At 43.5% G+C, this 20,712-nt stretch overlaps 2 protein-coding genes across 3 annotated transcripts in view; one reads left to right on the top strand and one right to left on the bottom strand.

Annotated features, from left to right (window-relative positions):
- Positions 1-352: 352 nt before the first annotated feature.
- LOC147208232 (uncharacterized) lies at positions 353-4,826 on the top strand. The gene is made up of 3 exons (XM_086106097.1): positions 353-544; positions 971-2,162; positions 4,102-4,826. Exons 1-3 carry the CDS (start codon positions 353-355, stop codon positions 4,662-4,664), a joined length of 1,947 nt encoding a protein of 648 aa, XP_085962223.1. The 3' UTR covers positions 4,665-4,826.
- A 5,240-nt stretch (positions 4,827-10,066) lies between these two features.
- Positions 10,067-20,712, bottom strand: part of slc7a11 (solute carrier family 7 member 11) — a 66,171-nt gene continuing 55,525 nt past the window's right edge. The window contains exons 10-12 of one of the 2 annotated variants that reach the window (XM_086131541.1): positions 17,149-17,298; positions 13,527-13,704; positions 10,067-11,907 (exon numbers count right to left, since the gene is read on the bottom strand). In XM_086131541.1, coding sequence (XP_085987667.1) covers positions 11,852-11,907; positions 13,527-13,704; positions 17,149-17,298 — 384 coding nt within the window. In that variant the 3' untranslated portion in view covers positions 10,067-11,851. The remainder of the gene's footprint in view (positions 11,908-13,526; positions 13,705-17,148; positions 17,299-20,712) is intronic. The other variant, XM_086131550.1, reaches the window with a different exon arrangement.

Raw genomic sequence — 20,712 nt, forward strand, 5'->3', positions numbered from 1 at the left:
TTTGAACTCTCGGTACCAATGGTTTTGTAAGTATTGGATTTTATTTTGTGATTTGGCTTTCGCTTGCGTGTAATTTGATACATTGTTTTTTGTTTGTCTTCGCGGTCCTTATTTTCCCCTCTTGCCTTTTATGCAAGCGCTTTTTGTTGTTCGTTTTTTGTGCCCTCTGGTCCTTGTTTTGACCAGCACTTTATGTTATCTCTTAGTCGTGGCGATTTTTGTATTAAAAACATATTTTTGCAACGGAGACCTTGTTGACGTCTACACTTTGGGGTCCAAAACTTAATTCGGCTTGTCCGAATCGTAACAGAATACTCCCACCATAATGGATCCTGTAGATGTTAACAGGATAATGACCGCCTTGACCAGCCAGGGACAAATGGTGGGCCAGCACGGACAAGCGTTCGCGGAGCTCCGAGAGACCGTCTCCGTGCTGGCTCATCAGCTGGATAATTTGAGTTCCCGGATGGATCAAACGAGCCACCGAGAAACGCCACCCTCAAGATCACCTACGGTTGCCACCGAGATACCATCTTGCCCGATCGTAGGGCGGGAGCCTAATTTCCCTCACCCCCCTCGCTATGGTGGCGAACCGGGACTCTGTATGCAATTTTTGCACCAATGCTCTTTAAGATTCGAACAGCAACCTTCTGCTTACGAGAAGGATAGAACCAAGGTGGCATACATAATGAGCCTGTTGACTGGTCAGGCGGCGTCTTGGGCGGTGGAAATCAGCAATGCTCAACCCGGGCTTCGGTCTTCCTTCCCTGAGTTTGTCGCTGAGTTTCGTCGCGTGTTTCACCATCCGGTTATGGGAAGGGAGGCCGAAGGACGGCTACTCGCTATTCGGCAAGGAAAACAGTCCGTTGCCGAATATTCAATTTCTTTTCGTATTCTGGCCGCCCGTAGTGGTTACGGGGACCGCGCCCTGTGTGGCTTGTTTCGCCGCGGGTTGAATGTATCGTTAAAGGACGAACTGGCGACCCGCGATGACAGCACCAGTTTGGAGGACCTCATTGATCTGGCCCTTGTTATGGACAATCGCCTGCGGGAACGCGGGGACGAACGGGGAAATGCCCGTTTCCAGCCCCGACGTGTGAGCGGTCGGCCGGCTTACCGCGAGTCCTGGCGGACGTCCGGACCAGAGCATCACCCCGGTGCCAGGATCGTCGCCGCTGAGGGGGAGCCTATGCAGCTGGGCGGAGGGCGTGTGGGGCCGGAGGAGAGACGACGACGGATTTGTGACCAGGCCTATTTCTACTGCGGCCAACAAGGACATCGAGTCGCCGACCGTCCGATGACCCCAACCCGCTTTTCTACTCGCACCTACAACCGTGAGTCTGCACCCCGCACAGAATATCGGGAGCCGAGAAGAGAGGAGTCCAGGTCAGGACTCCCCAAGAGACCTGAGCTGGACGGGACAATCTATGGTCCTTCATGGGCTTTTCCGGTTCGGGCACTGGTGGACTCGGGGGCGGACGATTGTTTTATCGACACTAAGATGGCTAATGACCTGGGTTGTCCGGTAGAGGAGTTAGATGTGGCTGAACGCGTCCACGACCTCGATGGGCGACTCCTGGCGGAGATAAAACAGATCACGGGCCCCTTAATGTTAAAGGTCTCTGGTAATCATGTTGAACAGAGGCGATTTTATCTTATGCAGTCTCGCTCCGTACCTGTCATCCTTGGGTTACCCTGGTTAAGGACCCATAATCCTGTCATCGCGTGGGATCGCACCGCAATTGAGAATTGGAGCCCATTTTGTTACGCGCATTGTCTGCGGTCGGCAGCGGGGGGTAGAGGGCTGCCTCGCACCGACCCGCCCGAAGCCATTTGCTTGGACAACGTCCCAAGCATCTATCACGATTTACGTCAAGTGTTTAGTAAAGATCGTGCTCAATCCCTGCCTCCACACAGACCTTACGACTGTGCCATCGACTTACTGACTAACGTCCCTCTACCGAGTTCTCGACTTTATCAGGTTTCACAGCCAGAACAAGAGGCCTTAAGGGAATACATTGACAGCTCACTCTCGGCTGGCCTCATTAGGCCATCTAAGTCCCCAGTGGGGGCCGGGTTCTTCTTTATTGAAAAGAAGGACAAGTCATTGCGACCATGTGTAGACTATCGGGGACTAAATGAAATCACCATAAAAAACAAATATCCTCTTCCACTGTTAGATTCTGCATTTTCCCCCCTCCAATCAGCAACCATTTTCTCAAAACTAGATCTACGCAGTGCCTACCACTTGGTCCGTATCAGGGAGGGGGACGAATGGAAGACTGCATTCAAGACACCATTGGGCCATTTTGAATATTTAGTCATGCCTTTTGTGTTAACCAACGCTCCTGCCGTATTCCAAAGTTTAATCAACGACGTGTTGAGAGATTTTTTGAACATGTTTTGTTTTGTTTATCTGGATGACATATTGATATTTTCAAGGACACTCAAGGAACATCAACAGCACGTCCGGCTAATTTTGCAACGCCTAATGGAGAATCGTCTCTTTGTCAAAGCCGAGAAATGTGAGTTCCACGTCGATTCTATTTCATTCCTTGGGTTCATCGTGGAGAAGGGCCAGCTGAGAGACGATCCTGCCAAGATTAAGGCGGTGGTGGAATGGCCGACACCCACCACAAGGAAGCAGTTACAACGTTTCTTGGGGTTCGCTAATTTCTACCGTCGTTTTATTCGTAATTACAGCCAGAGAGCACTTCCATTAACCCGGTTGACGTCCGTCAAAGTCCCGTTTAGGTGGGATTCGGAGGCCGACAGAGCGTTTGCTGAATTAAAGAAGTCATTCACTAAGCCACCCGTGTTGCAACACCCTAACCCTGATATTGCTTTTGTAGTAGAGGTGGACGCTTCGGATTCAGGAGTGGGGGCAGTACTGTCTCAGCATTCACCAGTCGACCAGAGGATCCACCCTTGCGCCTTCTTCTCACGACGGCTCAGTCCTGCTGAAGCCAACTACGATGTGGGTAATCGAGAATTGTTGGCCGTCGTGCTAGTCCTACAGGAATGGAGACACTGGCTCGAAGGAACTAAGGAGCCGTTCACCGTGTACACCGACCACAAGAACCTCGCATACATTCGCTCAGCCAAGAGACTGAACTCCCGTCAAGCCCGGTGGGCACTCCTGTGCTACAATTTCACGCTCACCTACAGCCCAGGATCCAAGAACGTGAAACCTGACGCCCTATCTCGGATCTACGACCCAGCGGCCGAGAGCAGTGTACCTCAGAGCATCCTACCGGACCACTGCATCATGGGAGCGCTCAGGTGGGAGATTGAGCGGAGGGTCCAGGAGGCCCAAGAGGGAACCCAAGTTCCGGCTGGATGTCCTTCTATTTGTGCCCCCACATCTGCGCGCGGAGGTGTTGCAGTGGGGACACACATCTAAGGTGGCATGCCATCCCGGAGTTAACCGGACATTGCATCTCGTCGCTCAGCGGTTTTGGTGGCCTGAGCTTCGAAGGGATGTTTTGGACTACATCAAGGCCTGCTCCGTCTGCGCATGCAGTAAGGTCTCACATCAGCCTCCGGCTGGTTTGCTACAATCCTTACCTGTTCCACATCGACCTTGGTCCCATATCTCAATGGACTTTGTCACTGGCCTCCCTGTTTCCCGGGGAAAGTCCGTAATCCTCACCATTGTGGATCGCTTCTCCATGACCGCCCATTTCGTTCCGTTGTCCAAGCTGCCGTCCGCCCTAGAAACCGCCGACCTCCTCATCAGCCACGTCTTTCGCCTCCATGGGATCCCGCTGGATATTGTGTCGGACCGGGGTCCCCAATTCGTGTCCAGGGTGTGGAAACGGTTCTGTCGCGCCATGGGGGCAACAGCAAGCCTGTCATCGGGATACCATCCACAGTCCAACGGACAGACTGAACGGATGAACCAGGACCTGGAGGCGGCTCTACGATGCGTATGTCTCCACCGTCCCTCGTCTTGGGCCGTCCACCTGCCTTGGGTGGAGTACGCGCATAACACCCTGGTCTCCTCAGCCACAGGTCAGTCTCCCTTCATGTCTGCCTATGGCTATCAGCCTCCGCTTTTTCCATCGCAGGAGGGGCAGGTGGAAGTCCCGTCGGTACAGCACCATCTCAAGCGGGCCCGTCGCATATGGAGGGAGACCAGAGCAGCCCTGTCGCGTACCGCCACCAGAAACCGCCAGATTGCGGATCGCCGCCGTCGCCCTGCGCCCAGCTATCAGGTGGGGCAGAAGGTATGGCTGTCCACGAGGGATCTGCGACTGGCAGGGACTTCGCGCAAGTTGGGGCCACGCTTCTTGGGGCCGTTCGAGGTGGAGTCCATCAACGGCCCCGTCTCCGTCAGGCTCCGGCTGCCACCCTCCATGAAGGTGCATCCCGTCTTCCACGTCTCCCTGATCAAGCCTGTGACCGACAGCCCTCTGGCTCCTCCACCCACGTCACCTCCTCCTCCGCGGATTATTGATGGCGACCCGGTGTACACGGTGAGGGAAATCCTGGACTCTCGGCGCAGGGGTAAGGGGTTCCAGTACCTGGTCGACTGGGAAGGCTACGGACCGGAGGATCGGCAGTGGGTCCCCCGCTCCTGGATCTTGGACCCGGCTCTTCTCCGTGCTTTCCACACTGCTCACCCATTGAAGCCGGGTGGTCCGCCAGGAGGCGTCCGTTGAGGGGGGGGTACTGTCATGTTCCTGTTCTGGGTCTGGCCAGCAGGTGGCAGACTGAGTGAACTTGCTGGCTGCACACCTGCTACCAATCTGTCAATTATGGAACTGTGTATTTAAGCACCCACAATCTGTCTTCTGGTTGTGGGAGTATTGTTTATGCCTTGCTATTTCCATGCCCATAGACTATTTCTGGCTTTAGATCTCGTCGTGTTTCGCTTTCAAACTCTCGGTACCAATGGTTTTGTAAGTATTGGATTTTATTTTGTGATTTGGCTTTCGCTTGCGTGTAATTTGATACATTGTTTTTTGTTTGTCTTCACGGTCCTTATTTTCCCCTCTTGCCTTTTATGCAAGCGCTTTTTGTTGTTCGTTTTTTGTGCCCTCTGGTCCTTGTTTTGACCAGCGCTTTATGTTATCTCTTAGTCGTGGCGATTTTTGTCTTAAAAACATATTTTTGCAACGGAGACCTTGTTGACGTCTACACTTTGGGGTCCAAAACTTAATTCGGCTTGTCCGAATCGTAACAAAAACTATTTATTAATACAAAAACGCACCGACAAAGTAAAAACATAAAGCGCTGTTCAAATAAGGACCAGGAAAAGACAATACAATCACCAAAACCGCTTGCAAAAAAGGCAAGGAAGAAATTAACCCGAGACCACGAAACGAAATGTAAAGAAGCCAATTCTCGTAAGCAATGAACAAATAACGAAAACAAAAACTACACTTACAAAACATATAACCCAGAGAACAAGACTAAACATGATGAGAAGGAGAAGTCTAGAAAAAGGGTCACTTGAGCAAAAGCAGCAGCAAGGTTAAATAGCTCTCCGACAACCAGCAGAAAGTTTGTTGGTCCTTAAATATTGAGTTCCCGAATTACAGGATTGGCAGCGGGTATGCACACAGCAAGTTCGCTCAGTCGGCCACCTGCTGGTTCAACCAAGAACAGGAACATGACAGAGACATGACACGTTGCATACTTTAATGTGATACAACAATGCAACTGTTAACTAGCGTACCTAATGAAATTATTGCCTCATTTACAAAAATTAAAATAAAAGCCTTATGTCAGCATTTTTGGTAACATATGGGGGTGGGGTCAGAGACAAGATGACCCAGCCCAAGACGTGACCCCGTCACATTGTAGCATTTGCCTCACAGTGTTCTATAACAATGTAGCTGTTTCCTAGCGTACCTAATGAAATGTCCAGTAAATTTTCAAAATGAAAATTACGTCAGTATTTTTGGGAGATTGTTTACTATTCTCACATTTTAGACTGCCAAGTTTGCCCATAACTCCAAACGCTGACCAAAGCTCTTTCTAATGTTTAAAATCCAACTCATCAAAACGTGTGCCGCAAATAGCACAAATTTTGCCAGGTATGTTCAATTTTGCGCAGGTCAATTTTACTACAAATGTCCACAATTTCCTAATTTTTCCATCATTCATGAATTTTTGTAGCATGACCCCTTCTTTCGATGTCTTGCTACACCCAGCCACAATGCATCTGTTGGGCATATTGGCTGCCTTAAATTTTCAAAATTTTATGCAAAACAACATGACCCAGAATGAGCAAGCCAGAAAACAATAGCAAAATGCTTTCGTACATCCTTCAATTAGTTATCAAGCTGATGTGTCAATCAGCAGACTCAACCTAATTTATGGGAGTAACAAAATCATGTGATAGCCCGTGACAGATTTCTGCAAAGCTTGATGAAGAGTTCTGGACTTGCTCACCTCTGGTCTACACATGAAAAAGTTTTAATGCAAAGTTTTGAGAGAGGTATTTAATTAACAATATTCTTAATTAATTCTTTGGGTTTGTAGCTTTCAGAATTGTAAAACAGTGCATCATCATGGTGTGTCTCAGATTTTTGTTCCCTCCGTTAGTTCCACAAGTCAAATATATTTGCGCCATAAAGGAATAAGTAAATGTCATTTTGATGTATGTATTATCAGTGTTTTATTGTCACAGTTTGTTAATGTCATGATTCTGTTTGTGGCCAACAGGTGGCACTGTAACGCTCTCCTGCAGCTGCACACCTGTTGGTCGTTATGTAATTATAGCTTTAAAAGGACTCCGGGCATGACCACTCGGTGTCGGGTCATTGTTTGGGTGTTTGTTTGCTGCTGTCATGTTTATTCCGGTCATGTTTCGGTTATTGATAGTTTTTGTTTAAGTCATTGTTTTTGTTTGGTACTTTGGATTCATTTTGTTTTCAGGACTTTGTTTTGGATTTAGTTTTCTGTGTTTTTAGCAATACAATTCTTCAAGTACAACCTGCTCCTCTCTCCTGCCTGCTTTTTGGAGTCCACCTCTACCACACAACGTGACAGTTAATCACCTTTTAACATCCCCCCCCCCCCTTCTTTATAATACAAAACATATCACTGGCTGGGCAGGGTGACAGGAGAAAAGACCCAGGCTCTGCAGCTATCACATTATTGAGTGACAAAGAGAGAGTAAAACAAGAAAAGAAATGGAGGAAACCATGAAATGAGGACTTGGAGCCTTAAAATAAAATGGTTGTTTTTCACCCTTCAGGGCTATCCGTAAAATGAGTTGCCATTCTTCTTTTTTTTTTTTTAACAATACCTCCACACTCATCTATTTATGTTCTTTATGTCTTGACCATTTATGTATCCTTGGTTTCATCTGAGATGAGAAAGTTATTTTTTTTCTGTCTAGGAGTCATTTTAGTGTATTTCCAAACTCTTTGCAGGGTTTTGTTTGTTTTACACTTTGATTGCTCTTCACCATAAAAGTCAGATATGTGGGGAGCTGCAGTAATGATTGTCCTTCTGGAACTTTTTCTCAACACAAAGGATTCCTGGAGTTCAGTGAGAATGGATTTAGGGTCTATGGTCATCTCTCTCACCTAGGTTATTTCCCCTGAGTTACTCAGGGTGGCCACCCAGACAATGATTTATTGCACACACAGACAGACTCTTGGTTGAAAGTAATATTTGTGCAGTCACTACATTAAAATACTGCAGCGACCATACCATCCACACAACCCTCATTAAGTGCCATGTTTATCTCCCGACATAAAATATGGTAAAATGAACAAATTAGACAGTGACCCCATGCTTAAATACAGGCACACACACAATCTGTTGCTCTCCATATGGCAAGTGGTTGTACTTAACATTGTGTCCAACAGTCAGACATCCAATCGATGGCCAGATAAGTGTCACATATGTTCTCTCCCTGATTTCTACAGACAGTTAAGTAATAATGACAAGAAGAGCCCTCTTTTCCTCTGATACAGTCAATAAAAGCAAACTTTATTTTCAAAAATGAACACAACAAGATACTAATAAAAAGTGTTTCTTCAGCTTTCTTGATTATCCGACCCAATTTAAAAATTATCCCAACATTTTAAAGTACTTTTATTATGTAATTTTCATTTATATTTTTATTTATAATCATATCTATTTTTTATGAAATTTTGCATTATCATGAAGATAATAAAAAGAAAAAGAAAATTGTGGTGTGATCATGTTTGATTGAAAGCCAGTCTCATCTGCAACAGCCTATCACAGGCTTACTGAAAATAAAGTTAGGTATGGAGCCCCTTATGCGAAAGACATAAATGTTGGTGTGCAAGAGTCCCTTTTCTGTGATATTGTGTATTGGCCTTTTCAAGCTACACGACTTTTTTGTCGTTCACGAAGGTTGCGCTGTGATTATTTTTATTTTAGTCAGCCTTCGTCTCAGCCTGACACTTGATAGGCATTAATTTGTCACATTTGTGCATATTTTCCTCTGTTAGCTCGGTGGGTAGTTGTTTTGTGAAGGTTTGATGTCTCTCCTGGTGTGGGGTGGGGGGCAGCTTCTCCAAACTGCGCAGAGGTAAGAGGGTTGTCCTGTGCTGGGAGGTATAGGCCAACAAACCCTCACAATACATTTGGTTCTGCCAATTTTTAATATGCCAGTGAAAGAATATTTTCTAAAGCTGGTGAAATACGTTCAAGAAATGAAAGTGTTTAAAGCCAAGCATTGTGGGAAAGCTATTATTTCTAAATGAAAATAAATACCAAATTATCCTTATCGCACTTGTTCCATTTTGTTCATATACAAATACACACATACACAAGCACATTAATATGATTTTCTTAAACAAACAGCCATAGAATTCTCACCACGGTTGACCTATTGGGCTTCTAGACCACTTGGTGGCACCCAAGAGCAAATGGAGCACCATGAAGCTTTGAACCATGTGCAAACCAATTGACTGCAAAGCTTCATTGCTTCATGAGGCTTCATTTAATCATCATGAGTGCACAGCACTTACTCAACGGCCAAGGACAAAAATCGCCAAAATCCTGAATCATGGGTTGTCAGCACTGCTGTGCACGGAACAATCGCAGGGCACAGAGAGACGAACAACCATCTGCACTCACACGCTCACCAATTTTGAGTGGTCAGTTAGCCTGCCATGCATGTGTTTGGAATGTGGGAGGCAGAACTGGAGTACCCGGAGAAAACCCACAGGCCGGGGAGAACATGCAAACTCCACACAGGAAGGCCGAAGCCGGGGTTGAACCCATGACCTCTGCACTGAGGTCAACGCGCTAACCACTGGACCACAGGGCCGCCCTTTTTGTCATGTATTCAATAAAAAATATTAATTGAACATGATTTGCAAATCATCCAAAAATCCATTATCCAAGCCGCTTATCCTCACAAGGGTCGTGGGTGTGCTGTAGCCTATCCATCGCTAATCATTGTATTCTATTTTTATTTGTGTTTAACACAAAGTCCCAACTTCATTTAAATTGGATTTGTAGTTTTTGCGTAGTTTACTTTTGAACCTCTTTTTGAACACACCAAGTGATTCACGCGTTTTTAGTTGAGTTCCGAAATTATTCCACAAATTAACATCTCTTACACAAATACACTTTTGCTTCACGTGTGTTTTTGTTTTGGATTTTTTTGAAGAGACTTGTTCCCCTGAAGACATAGCAACTCTAATTTCAAACAGCTTCTGTGTATTCTGGCAGAGCAGGTTATTGTGTACTTTTTTCATTATTTGTGTTGTTTTAAACTCAACCAGGTCATAAAATGTCAGTGTGTTTAATTTGATAAATAATGAATTTGTTGATTCAATATATTTTTAGCGATGAATAACCTAATTATTCTTCTAAGTGGTTTGAAAACAGGGAGAGTTTTTTGTTTTAAAGGTGTGTCTCCATATTTCCACACAATAGGACAGGCATGATAATAATAATCAACATTCTAAAGCAGGGGTGTCAAACTCATTTCACATTGTGGGCCGCATATAGCCTCGGTAGATGTCAAGTGGGCCGGACCATTAAAAATGACACCATACTCTGCTGTAAATAACCAAAATAATATGTATATCCTTTGTTTTGGTCTAAAGAAGCACAAGAATACTAGGAAAATGTTGAAATTTAATGAATATATTTTTTACAAAACATTACATGAAGGACCTTAGATTTCCTTAGACAAATATGCAATTTACTTTTATCATTCACATATATGCATTGCAGCTGATCCCATTGAATGTACAAAGGCACCAAACCTTAACAAGTAATTGCTATTGAAAAATATAGTAATGCACTTTTAAGATTAAACAAGATTTATAAAGAAAGGAATTTTTAAAACCATTTACACGAGCATATAAATTCTAAATGTAATCCCTGCCTACACCTTACAAACTAAGGAGAGTGCTATAATATGTGTAAAGAATAAAGTATTCACATATCCTTGATAGCGTCTGCTGTGTTGGGTCTGTCTCAGTGACAGACTGAGGCTGGTATTGTCTTCTTCTCTGATCAAAACAAGGTTGTCTTTTTCTCTGATCAAAACAGTGTGTCCCCCTAGCGGATATTTCATGAATTGCACATCATTAAAAATATTCATTCCGTGTCTTTTATGCATTTTTTCACTTTTAAATGATCCTGCGGGCCTGATCAAACCTCCTTGCGGGCCGGTTCCGGCCCGCGGGCCGTATGTTTGACACCACTGTTCTAAAGTCTATAATGACTTCTTATTTAGGACATCTTTGGTTGTAAGTCCATTTGATAAATTCCTGAGTTTGGTTTTTCAGAGAACAGAAGGGCTCGGGTGATAGTTTGTCAAGAACACTGCACAGGAAAAAGATAGCAAGCAGAGAAGATTAGGAGAGGGAGGAAGCAAAGTGAAAAGCCTCTGCCTCTGTTCAGAGCCAAAGAAGAAAGTACCGTAAATTCCGGATTACAAGCCACTACTTTTTTTCCACACTTTCAACACTGCGGCGTGTAATATGAGGCGGCTTTTTAATTATTTTTTTCCCATCGCGGGAAAAACATGGACCAATAAAATGAATGAGTAGTTCACTGAGGTTCAATGAGATTGTATGACTAATCACAACTTTCGCTCTTTTCGCCGTAGCGGGGAAAAATGTGTTACCTGGCAACAGTCGGCCAATAAAATGAATGAGTAGTACACAGGGGTCCACTGAAATTGTATGATTACCGGTAATCACAACTTCCTTATTTCAGTCTTTCTTCTAACCCTTAACATGGAGAATACCAGACAAAAGGCATATGATGCAGCTTTTAAACTAAAAGCGATCACTCTGGCAGTTAACGAAGGAAATCGAGCTGCAGCCCGCAATCTTGGCATTGACGAGTCGATGGTGCGAAGGTGGAGGCTCCGGGAAGAAGAACTGAGCCAGACACCCAAAAAGACCCATGCGCATTTGATTTGCCCCTCACTCGGACTGTAAATAAAAAAGGTGACTCCTCTGTCATACTGAAAACAAGCGGCCATGAGAGAACACATTTTGCCTGTGTTTTGAGCTGCGCAGCATCGGGCCTAAAGCTGCCACCGATGATCATTTTTAAGCGGCTGACTATAGAAATGATTTCATATATCTTTTCCCATTTATATGATTTGCATTATTCTATTTAAAGCCTAGTGGGCTGCAGTATTTCTCATCGTAATCCGCGGCCTCACCCGGAGGCGCTCCAGGCGGCAGGGACGCAGAAGCAAACCCCCCCCCTACTCATTGGCCAACAGTTTATAATATGGTGTGGCGCATATAATTACAAAATGGATTTTTCTTCATAAATCTGAGCATGCGGTTCTTAATCAGGTGCGGTCTGTAGCCCGGAATTTACGGTATATAGGGTAGCTTTCATGAGTCCAAAGACTTGTTGTAGGATGTGGTTTCCATTATTGCTCCGGCGGGACCACTTCCAGGAGAATTTGTAAACTTCTGTTGATAGAATCTACACACAGAAAAGAAAAGTGCATATGAGTGACATGTTACATTAAAGTTGATATTAATTGCTACTCAAACCAAACAATATTCGTAATTCAGTCTTTTATCACATTAAAAACAAAAGAGAACTATACCAAAGCACGCTATATTGTGGTCTTAAAAGATTCATGTAGTGCAGGATTCCCTTTTTTTATTTTTTTTGCCACATCGTAGTTATGGCGTTCCTTGGAGGGCCGTTAAGACTGTTAACCCATATCAATGATATTGTCAGGTATACACAACAAATTGATGGATATGAGTTTCGAGCTCAGAGACCAGTAAACGATTGGATATTTCTCTAATTTTCTATCTATTTTAAGGGAGGGAGTGGTTAAAAAAATGCTTGCAATATCTCATATCTTAGTGTTGTGAAAAGGGAAGACAATTTGCAAGAAGCATGAAGCCAACGTACATGATTTATTTGCCTTTGCCGGCAATATAAAATGATGTCGCAGACCGTATATGGCCCCCGGGCATTAAGTTTGATGTCATTGGTATAGTGGGACCATCGGCGGCTCTTTGGCAAGGCAAGAAGGCAGCAGCTTGAAGTGAAGCCCCACCTTTGTAACAAAAATGTTTGGTCCAATGATACTGATGGTGGAGTTATGAGAGCTTCACTTCGTATATCACATGCACCAACAACAAACACTTAACAGTACTGCAACATGAAAACATCAATGATGTCATCAACTTGTCAATTTCAACTCTACTGTTATCACATTAGCCATTAGCATCGACCTAAATTGAAGAGGTGTCACCACTATCCCAGTAATGATAACGAAAAACTGGTGTAGCAGCTCCACAGCTGAGCATTTGTGAAAGATTTTATTGAAATAAAAGCTAGCATAATAACATAGCATGCTAAGAACCTGTTCTGATCCATAATGTTACTGAGTTTGTGAAAAGCAAATCACTGTCTACCTTCATCAAGACCTGATGTGAAGACATGGGACACACTTTTCCAGTGTGTTAACTATCGTAGCTCACATGTACCGTTTTGAAATGCTTCTCTTGGCCCTCCAAAGTCCCATTCCATGCCAGTGCCCTCGGTGAATTGTACATGAAACAGACTTTAAATGAAAATAATGTTTAAAAAGATATACCGTACTGCAACAGCTGTGATCGCAAGCTGCAACTAACAGACTGCTTGTCCGCAAACAACTTCCGCTGATGGAGGTCACGCCACCACCATAGGTTAAAGGTGACCTGGTTTTTCATTTCATTTTTAAAATACTTTTTTTGCGAAAGTGAAACTGATAGGATGCTTAGGGTGCACTGTACACTAACACAAAATTATATAATATTAATAACACACACACGGACACCCCCCCCCCCCATTTCTCCCTATCCCCCCACCCCCACCCCGAACCCGCGCGATTGACTTGGGACCAGTCCGCCGGCTACCGGTCAATCGCGATGGGCACCCCGGCTTTACATGGTTTCACAGTCATAACGACTCTCCAAGGGAAACAGTGACTACAATGTAGCCTGCGACAAAAATGAGCTTGACACCCCTGATTTTACTATATGTGTTACTGCCTCTTTATGTAATGATGTGATTTACAGTAACCACTGGTTGAGACTGACCTAAAGCCCTTTGTAACCACTTGGGCCTACGGTTGACGTGTATAAAAACGTAGTAGGCGGGGATCCCTGTCAGGGAAATGGCAAATCCAATGCCTGTGTTGAGTGGGTCTGAGTACAGCGACAGGAAGACCATGAAGAAACAAGTCAGGCTGAACACCACTGGGATGAAAATCGGGACCTGGGCAGACAGCAGGAGTGAATAGTGGGTTTACATGTTGAGCAACACAATTCATCATCAGGTCAGGAATGTCACATTTTAAGTTGACTCGGTTTATTTCCTCAATCTTTCCGTGATTGCCTTTATAATCAGTTTCCCCACTGTTTTGTTATGGTCCTCCTGCATCTGCTTTGCACACTCATGATTATTCCAGTCATTTTCTCTCCATCTACTTGTGTCATATACAGCTGTGTATTCTCATCCATCTGTGTGTGTTTCTTTTTTAGAAATGTATTCCAGTAAGCCGGTGTAGTAAAAACTTGCAGGAAGTTAAATTCAGGGATGATCTGAATTAGCCATTTCAAAGAACCGGATAAAATAAACTCAGACTCGGTCACCATTGGTAACAGTCTCCCCCTCAACTGAAGCAAACATGGGTTGTCCATTTCTCCACGATCCCATCAATATTGAGGCACAAGAAAATCTAAAATGATATGCTGGCACATTAATTTCTGTATGAACAGTAGTGATTTTCGTCAAACTCAGCCATGCGTCTTGACAAGATATTTTGCCCATACTGTATACCAGGGGTCACCAAGGACCACATGAGAAGAGTAGCCCGCTGGCCTGTTCTAAAAATGAGTGATTGGTCATAATTTCTTGGAATTTTGTAGAAGTGATCCATCCATCCTTCCATCCATCCATTTTCCGATCCACTTTATCCTCACAAGGGTCGCGGGGGGTGCTGGAGCCTATCCCAGCTGTCTTCGGGCAGTAGGCGGGGGACACCCTGAACGGGTTGCCAGCCAATCGCAGGGTTCACATACACAAACAACTATTGGCACTCACAGTAACACCTTGGGACAATTTAGAGTGTTCCATTAACCTGCATTGCATGGTTTTGAAATGTGGGAGTACCCAGAGAAAACCCATGCAGGCACAGGGAGAACATGCAAACTCCACCCAGGGAGGCAGGAGCTGAAATAGAAGTGATCATCCGAAGATGTAAACACTTAAGGAGCTTTATAGAAAGTGTCCCATTTGATATTTAACTGTTTTGTGGTCATCGTGAGAAATCATTAAATTCATCAATGTCGTCACAAATGAATAGCATTATGAATAGTAACATATATCGTGGGCTGTCGACTGCTTAGCATGCCCTTCTCATAAAGCAGAGTTCGGTACCTGCTCCTGCCTTCCTGTGTGGAGTTTGCATGTTCTCCCTGTGCCTGCATGGGATTTCTCCGGGTACTCTGGTTTCCTACAATCCAAAAAGAAAAGTGTGGCAGGAAATTTAACACTCTAAATTGTCCCTAGGTGTGATCATGAGCTCGAATGGTTGTTCGTCGATGTGTGTGCCCTACGGTTGGTTGGTAACCAGTTCAGGGTGTATCCCGCCTACTGCCCGGAGACAGCTGGGAGAGGCTTCAGCACGCCCGCGACCTTTGTGAGGCTAAACAGATTAGAAATAGCTGTCACTTTCGAAAAGTTTGGTGACCCCTGCTGTGTTTTGGACATGGTGCAAATTTTGTGCATTGCACATTTTTTTTGGTTTTGTTTTTTTAGCCTCTGATTGGTTGGTCAAAGCAAATCAAGTTCAATGACCAAAATACAGTTGTAGTGATCTGTAATGATCAGCAACTTAAGTGAAGATTGTACTTTTTTTTCTTTTTTAGGATTTTGTCATGTACAGTATATATGTATATATTAGAGCTGTCAGTTTAGCGCATTTTTATTGGCATTAATTTAAATGAATTTTAACTGGATTAAATTTTTTCTCGCGAGATTAACGCGGCACACGTCACAGCGGATGTTACCTTTCTCTATAAATAAACCAGAAACAAAACAACAAACGTGCTGCACAGGTCCACGCACGTTTGTTTTGCCAGCCACGGCAGCGCTAGACACCGAAAACGGATACTTTAAGAGTTTATGAATGGAAAGTTTTAAAAAGTTGCCAGATTGTTCCACTGACAAGACGAAAGTTACCTGTATGTTTTGCAGTCGTAAACTGAGCTATCATCGGAGCACGTCGAGTCTGAAATACCACTTAATGGCCAAGCACACAGCTGACGTGAGTACTCTGCCCCCTCGTCTCAGACAGACAGCTATGGATCATTTCAAAGCGAAGAAAATGGATGACATGACCAAGAACAAATTTGCTGAAGCCATAGCTAAATGTATGGCTACTGCATGCAAGCCTGTCAACATTGTCCACAGCTCGACTCAAGATGAAATCATTCGCATTGCATTATGTTGAGTTCGATGTATGCCACTGACGCGATTGTTACTTGTTTGGAACTATTTTGTGTGGAAGGTTACAGTGTTCCATGTCCATATAAATAATGGGGGTGGAGCTTCTCTGTGTTCGTCTGACAGCAACGGTGTGCTGAGGCACGTCGAGAGTTCAGCGGTGCAGTGGTAGCGACCTAGCGAACACACTGAAAATAAAACGTGTCCAGTGTTGTCATCGAACCAAGTGTCGTCATCCGAAATGATGTCTACACAAAACCGTAGAGAGACTTGCGCGCAAGAAGGACCGACACGATCAACATAGCCTGACTGCTGTGTTCAAAGCAAACTTGAGAAAAACAAAGTATGCAACCATGGCTTAAATCCACTATAGGCTGAGTACTAGTGTACCTTAGATGTGCACTTTATAATGTTATATTGCTCTGTTTTGATTCCATAAAAAGAGCTGTTAAAGCAGCTATTGTGTGACAAAATATTTTTTCACTGTTGTTGATGGACAGTAATATTGTGTGAGAGATTTTGTGAATAACTGCTCCAAGTGAAAAATGTTAATGTAAAATTGAAAATCGAAATTGTTATTTCAGTAAATATTTGCATTTTGCACATAGAAAACTGATTCATGATTCCATGTTGATGAGAGCATTACAATGGGGAAAAATAGGACAAAAAAATATAAAAGAAAATTCGGAAACGATAAAAAATGCGTGAGTGATCACAATTAATTTTTTGGTTCATTTGAGTTAATTATGACAGTTGCATTTTTAATTAGATTAAATATTTTAATCGTTTGACAGCTCTAATATATATATATATAATGTTTATTCCGAGCTCCTCTAGATGATGTATGTGGTAAGGTTGCATGCAGTTATATTTGTATTTTGTACAATAATGATAGTTTATATAATTGTGATGTGATAATGGTGGTATAAAGAAGCCCCACTAAAGGCCCAGGTAGCAAATTCATGGCTCGCCACCACTCATATGTGGTATATTCGTTTCTGGTGCTCCTTGCAATTCAGTTATTTTTTTATTTTTTCCTTTCTGCTCCTTCCTACATTTGTTCCTTTGCCTCTCTCGTCACCATCGCTATAGCAGAGGTGCCAAAAACCAGCACTGGTAGGTTTTAGTGATGTTAGCACCCTTGGAACTTGAACTTGGAACTACTGCTTGGATTATATGTGGCTGAAAAGATAAAAGTGTGTCAATACTGACCTTAAAGGGGCGTGGAAGGTCAGGCCGGGTGTATCGAAGGTAGATTAAACCAAGGACTACCACACCAATTGATAACCACCGCAAAAAGCTCATGAAGTTTAACAGGCTGTAGATGTCTCCCAGAAACAGCTGGAGCATAGTCAATGGATACTGCACACAAATTTTTTTAAAGAATTGTAGGACTCATTCATCTTCAGTATATTAAGAGCAATATCTTGTGTTTTCATTGTGTGTGCTCACGGTGGGTTTGTTATGCATGCGCTTCTCAGCTTCCAATCGCAAATAGTGGGCGTTAAATTGCGTATTCACTCAGGACAACAGATCACATGCGCTGCAGGTGGAAAAATGTTTTAAAAAGAGGGTTTTGCTCTTGAGGTAGCGTTGATATTTGGGAGAGCACTGCAAGAGCAAATTGAAGTTTGTAAAAATGTTGAACGAGGCAAACAATCATATTCTTGAGTTACACATCATAAATCTATTGCTCCAATAATATGGGGGTGGGAGACAGCAACCATATACATTTTTTGTTTATCTTCCCCGGTTTGTGGCAGTTGGACATATGTTCCCATTCTGTGTAACTTTGCGTTTTACTTGACAAGTTGCTCTGTGAGTGGCCATCACCAAATGCCAGGCTGCTGACATTATCCAGATGGGAAAAAAAATGCACTTCAAAGAAATGTTGCATTCTGTGATATGTCATAACTCCTTTTTGTTACTGGCTCTGAAAATCATCGCAACATATTGGCGATTATAGAGTGTCTGAAATATGTTGTTTGCACCTGCCTTTCAGATGTGGTATGCCTTTCAGATACAGCATGAGGGTTCAAGACATAAATATCAGCCGTCACAATTCTTCTCAGTTTTGATAAATAACATCGCACATACTAAATTCATGCATTTGGATAAACTCCTCCCAAAACAACCAATGCAAAATGAACTGCACCTTTGTGCATTTTGATTTAATCCATGGTACACCCGGTTAGCAGCTCCGTTTCCATACCTGTTTGACTGAGCAATCAACTTTGCACCCGTTCCTGCATGTGCAAACCTTATGTCAATCAGGCCCTGTTTTTTAATTTAAAATTTGTCCTGTGGCAATAAAAAAGATTTCTGATGCCCTGAACACAAGTAAAAGGTAAAAGAAACAAATACAATGCTGTCTCGTGAATCTAATTTAATTCCCTCCATGGCCACGCTGAACAAAAGCACTCTGCGATATTGCAATTCGAAAAATCATACAGTAGTGACCTAATTAAATAGAATGGACATTTTCTGCATTTCTACCTTTACTGCTTCAATGGACATTGTGCTGCTCCTCCCAGGCCGAAAGAACCGATTGAAGTCAATGGTGAGTCACACTGCTGTAACCACTCAGATTGTATCATGGTGGGCCACACATGCGCTGATTTGATGCTGAACTGTCACCGCCACAACCGACCATTGGCCAGGGGGGAGAAGGCGACCAGGGGCTGCCTCTCCGGCCACGTCAAAGCGTACGCATCATTTGGAATTTAACCATCAACTTGGACGTTTATTCGAGCTTTAGCAAGCAGTTTATTTTTAAGAAGCCTGCAGTCTTGCTGTCATTCTTATCAGGCTTGGTGCAATCACATTACCAAGGTCCCCTGATGTGATAGTGCCATCTTTGGGTGACACTAAGCACACATCATTCCAGAAGCAACCGGGGAGCTTGCTTCGACAAATTTGGCAATGTGCAGAAAAAAATCCATTGATCCATTTTAAAATGGATTCATTTGTTTAAGTTTTGAAGTTGTCATTTCTTTCAGTGCTTTGGATTTCAGGATTTTTTTTTTTCATTTAGGTGCATCAATAAGATACTTTGGATATGCTCATTCATCAAGGTTATTTCATTTTCAAGGCATTGGATCAGTAATTTGTCTGTTTTTCTTCTCATCTGAGTAGGCTTCATTAGCACATGCAACAAGGCTTGAGTGCATCACTAATCTTGTATGGCTCCTTGAATTGTGTTCAAATGTCGATTGCTTAGAGGGAGAGTTCAGTTAAGAATACATATTTTTTTCTCATAGATGTCAAAACTGTATAAACTTGACAGTGGAAAATTATCTTTGGAAAAATATTCCCTCTTTGGCTCCATTTCCTCCATCCATTCATGATTTGATCCTCTTATCCTCACGACAGTTGCGGGTGTGCTGGAGCAAATCCTGAACTGGTTGCCAGCCAGTCGCAGGGCACACATAAACAACAATTCTCGTTCACAATTACACCCAGGGTCAATTTAGAGCATTCAATCAACCTGTCCTGCAAATTCTTGGAATGTGGGATATAACCAAAGTACCTGGAGAAAACCCACACAGGCATGGGGAGAAAATGCAAACCCCACACAGGAATGCCAGGGCTGCAATCTAACTCCGGACCTCTGCACTGTGAGGCAGATGTGATAAACGTGCCCCCCTCCACACCCGCACCCCATTTCATCTAACCTTTTTTTAAGTGTTTTGAAGCACACCACACCTTGATAATAGCCTATCACAGATTGCAAAGAAACAAGGCAAGAATGGGGGCTGTTTTCAATTAGTTGTCGCGCACGCAGCCAGGATTCAAGGGAAATCGTCTCTTTTTAGATTAATTGAAACTTGTTGGTTCTTTTATCTCAGACAATGTTTGTTTTACCGAGACACGTTTTGGCGAAAGGCTTTTCACCTACTCGACACTCTGAAGAATGTGAAATCATCGGCAATTGAAGACTGCCTTGTACCCACGACAACACATCTGTGTGTGCAATCGTCCATCTTGAATTAAGACATATTTGTGAATGTGCGGCAAGGGCTTAGATTGTCTTGTTTACTGTGCACAACACACATCTCGTGCACGTTAGCATCCTTTGATTTGTGACTCAAGGGGGCGGAGGGAGGGGTGACGCAAGGCTTCATTCAAATCTTGCTTGTGATTACAAAACTACACACTCCTATTTTAATGGGACATAGCAAGACCATGGCAGAGATAGTGTTTAGATGGTGTTTTGGATTATTTGTTTGTATTAGGCCTACCCTGAGTCACAGCTACAGTATGAGGCTATTATAAATATACAACAATATAACTGTCTTTTTTGGAAAGAATTTGAAGTGAGTTGGGTTCACTCCTCTCTCACTCCTCTCTCACATCTTTACTTGCTTGTCAAAGTAAAAAAATTCGGCCCATCGAGGGCTCGTATCGTAAAAAAATGTTTCAGTCGGGTCACTCGTATCTCAGTGTACCATTGTATGAAGAAAGACTTGAACTATAGACCCATTTCTGTTCTACATCATCAAAAGCTACACGTGCAATATTTGCTCAAAATGACGGGATAAATATGTTTGTGTGGCTGTAAAGATTTTTTTTAAGCGTTGAGTTGTTACAGTTTTTGAATCGTTTCAATTATCAACATGACTTGCTCTGTGTATGGGACTACAAATTAGAGTGAAAAAGGGTCGACATTTTTGTCAATTCCAAGAGGAAACGGGCAATTTCAAAAACACCTGTGGCTGGCTGCAAGCTATTAAACTCAGACTGGACCGAGGACATAATCATGTTTGCGGTGCTCAT

This window comes from Hippocampus guttulatus, chromosome 2 (genome assembly GCF_054856545.1).
Source record: "Hippocampus guttulatus isolate MCC_2025c chromosome 2, RoL_Hgut_1.0, whole genome shotgun sequence".
Taxonomy (NCBI): Eukaryota; Metazoa; Chordata; class Actinopteri; order Syngnathiformes; family Syngnathidae; genus Hippocampus; species Hippocampus guttulatus.

Bases quoted from the DNA above. Each gene is read 5' to 3' on its own strand.
- LOC147208232 (XM_086106097.1), top strand. From the start codon at position 353: ATGACCGCCTTGACCAGCCAGGGACAAATGGTGGGCCAGCACGGACAA. The intron at 545-970 runs GTAGGGCGGGAG...GTATCGTTAAAG, and splicing joins AGATACCATCTTGCCCGATC to GACGAACTGGCGACCCGCGA. The intron at 2,163-4,101 runs ATCCTCTTCCAC...CGTCGGTACAGC, and splicing joins AATCACCATAAAAAACAAAT to ACCATCTCAAGCGGGCCCGT.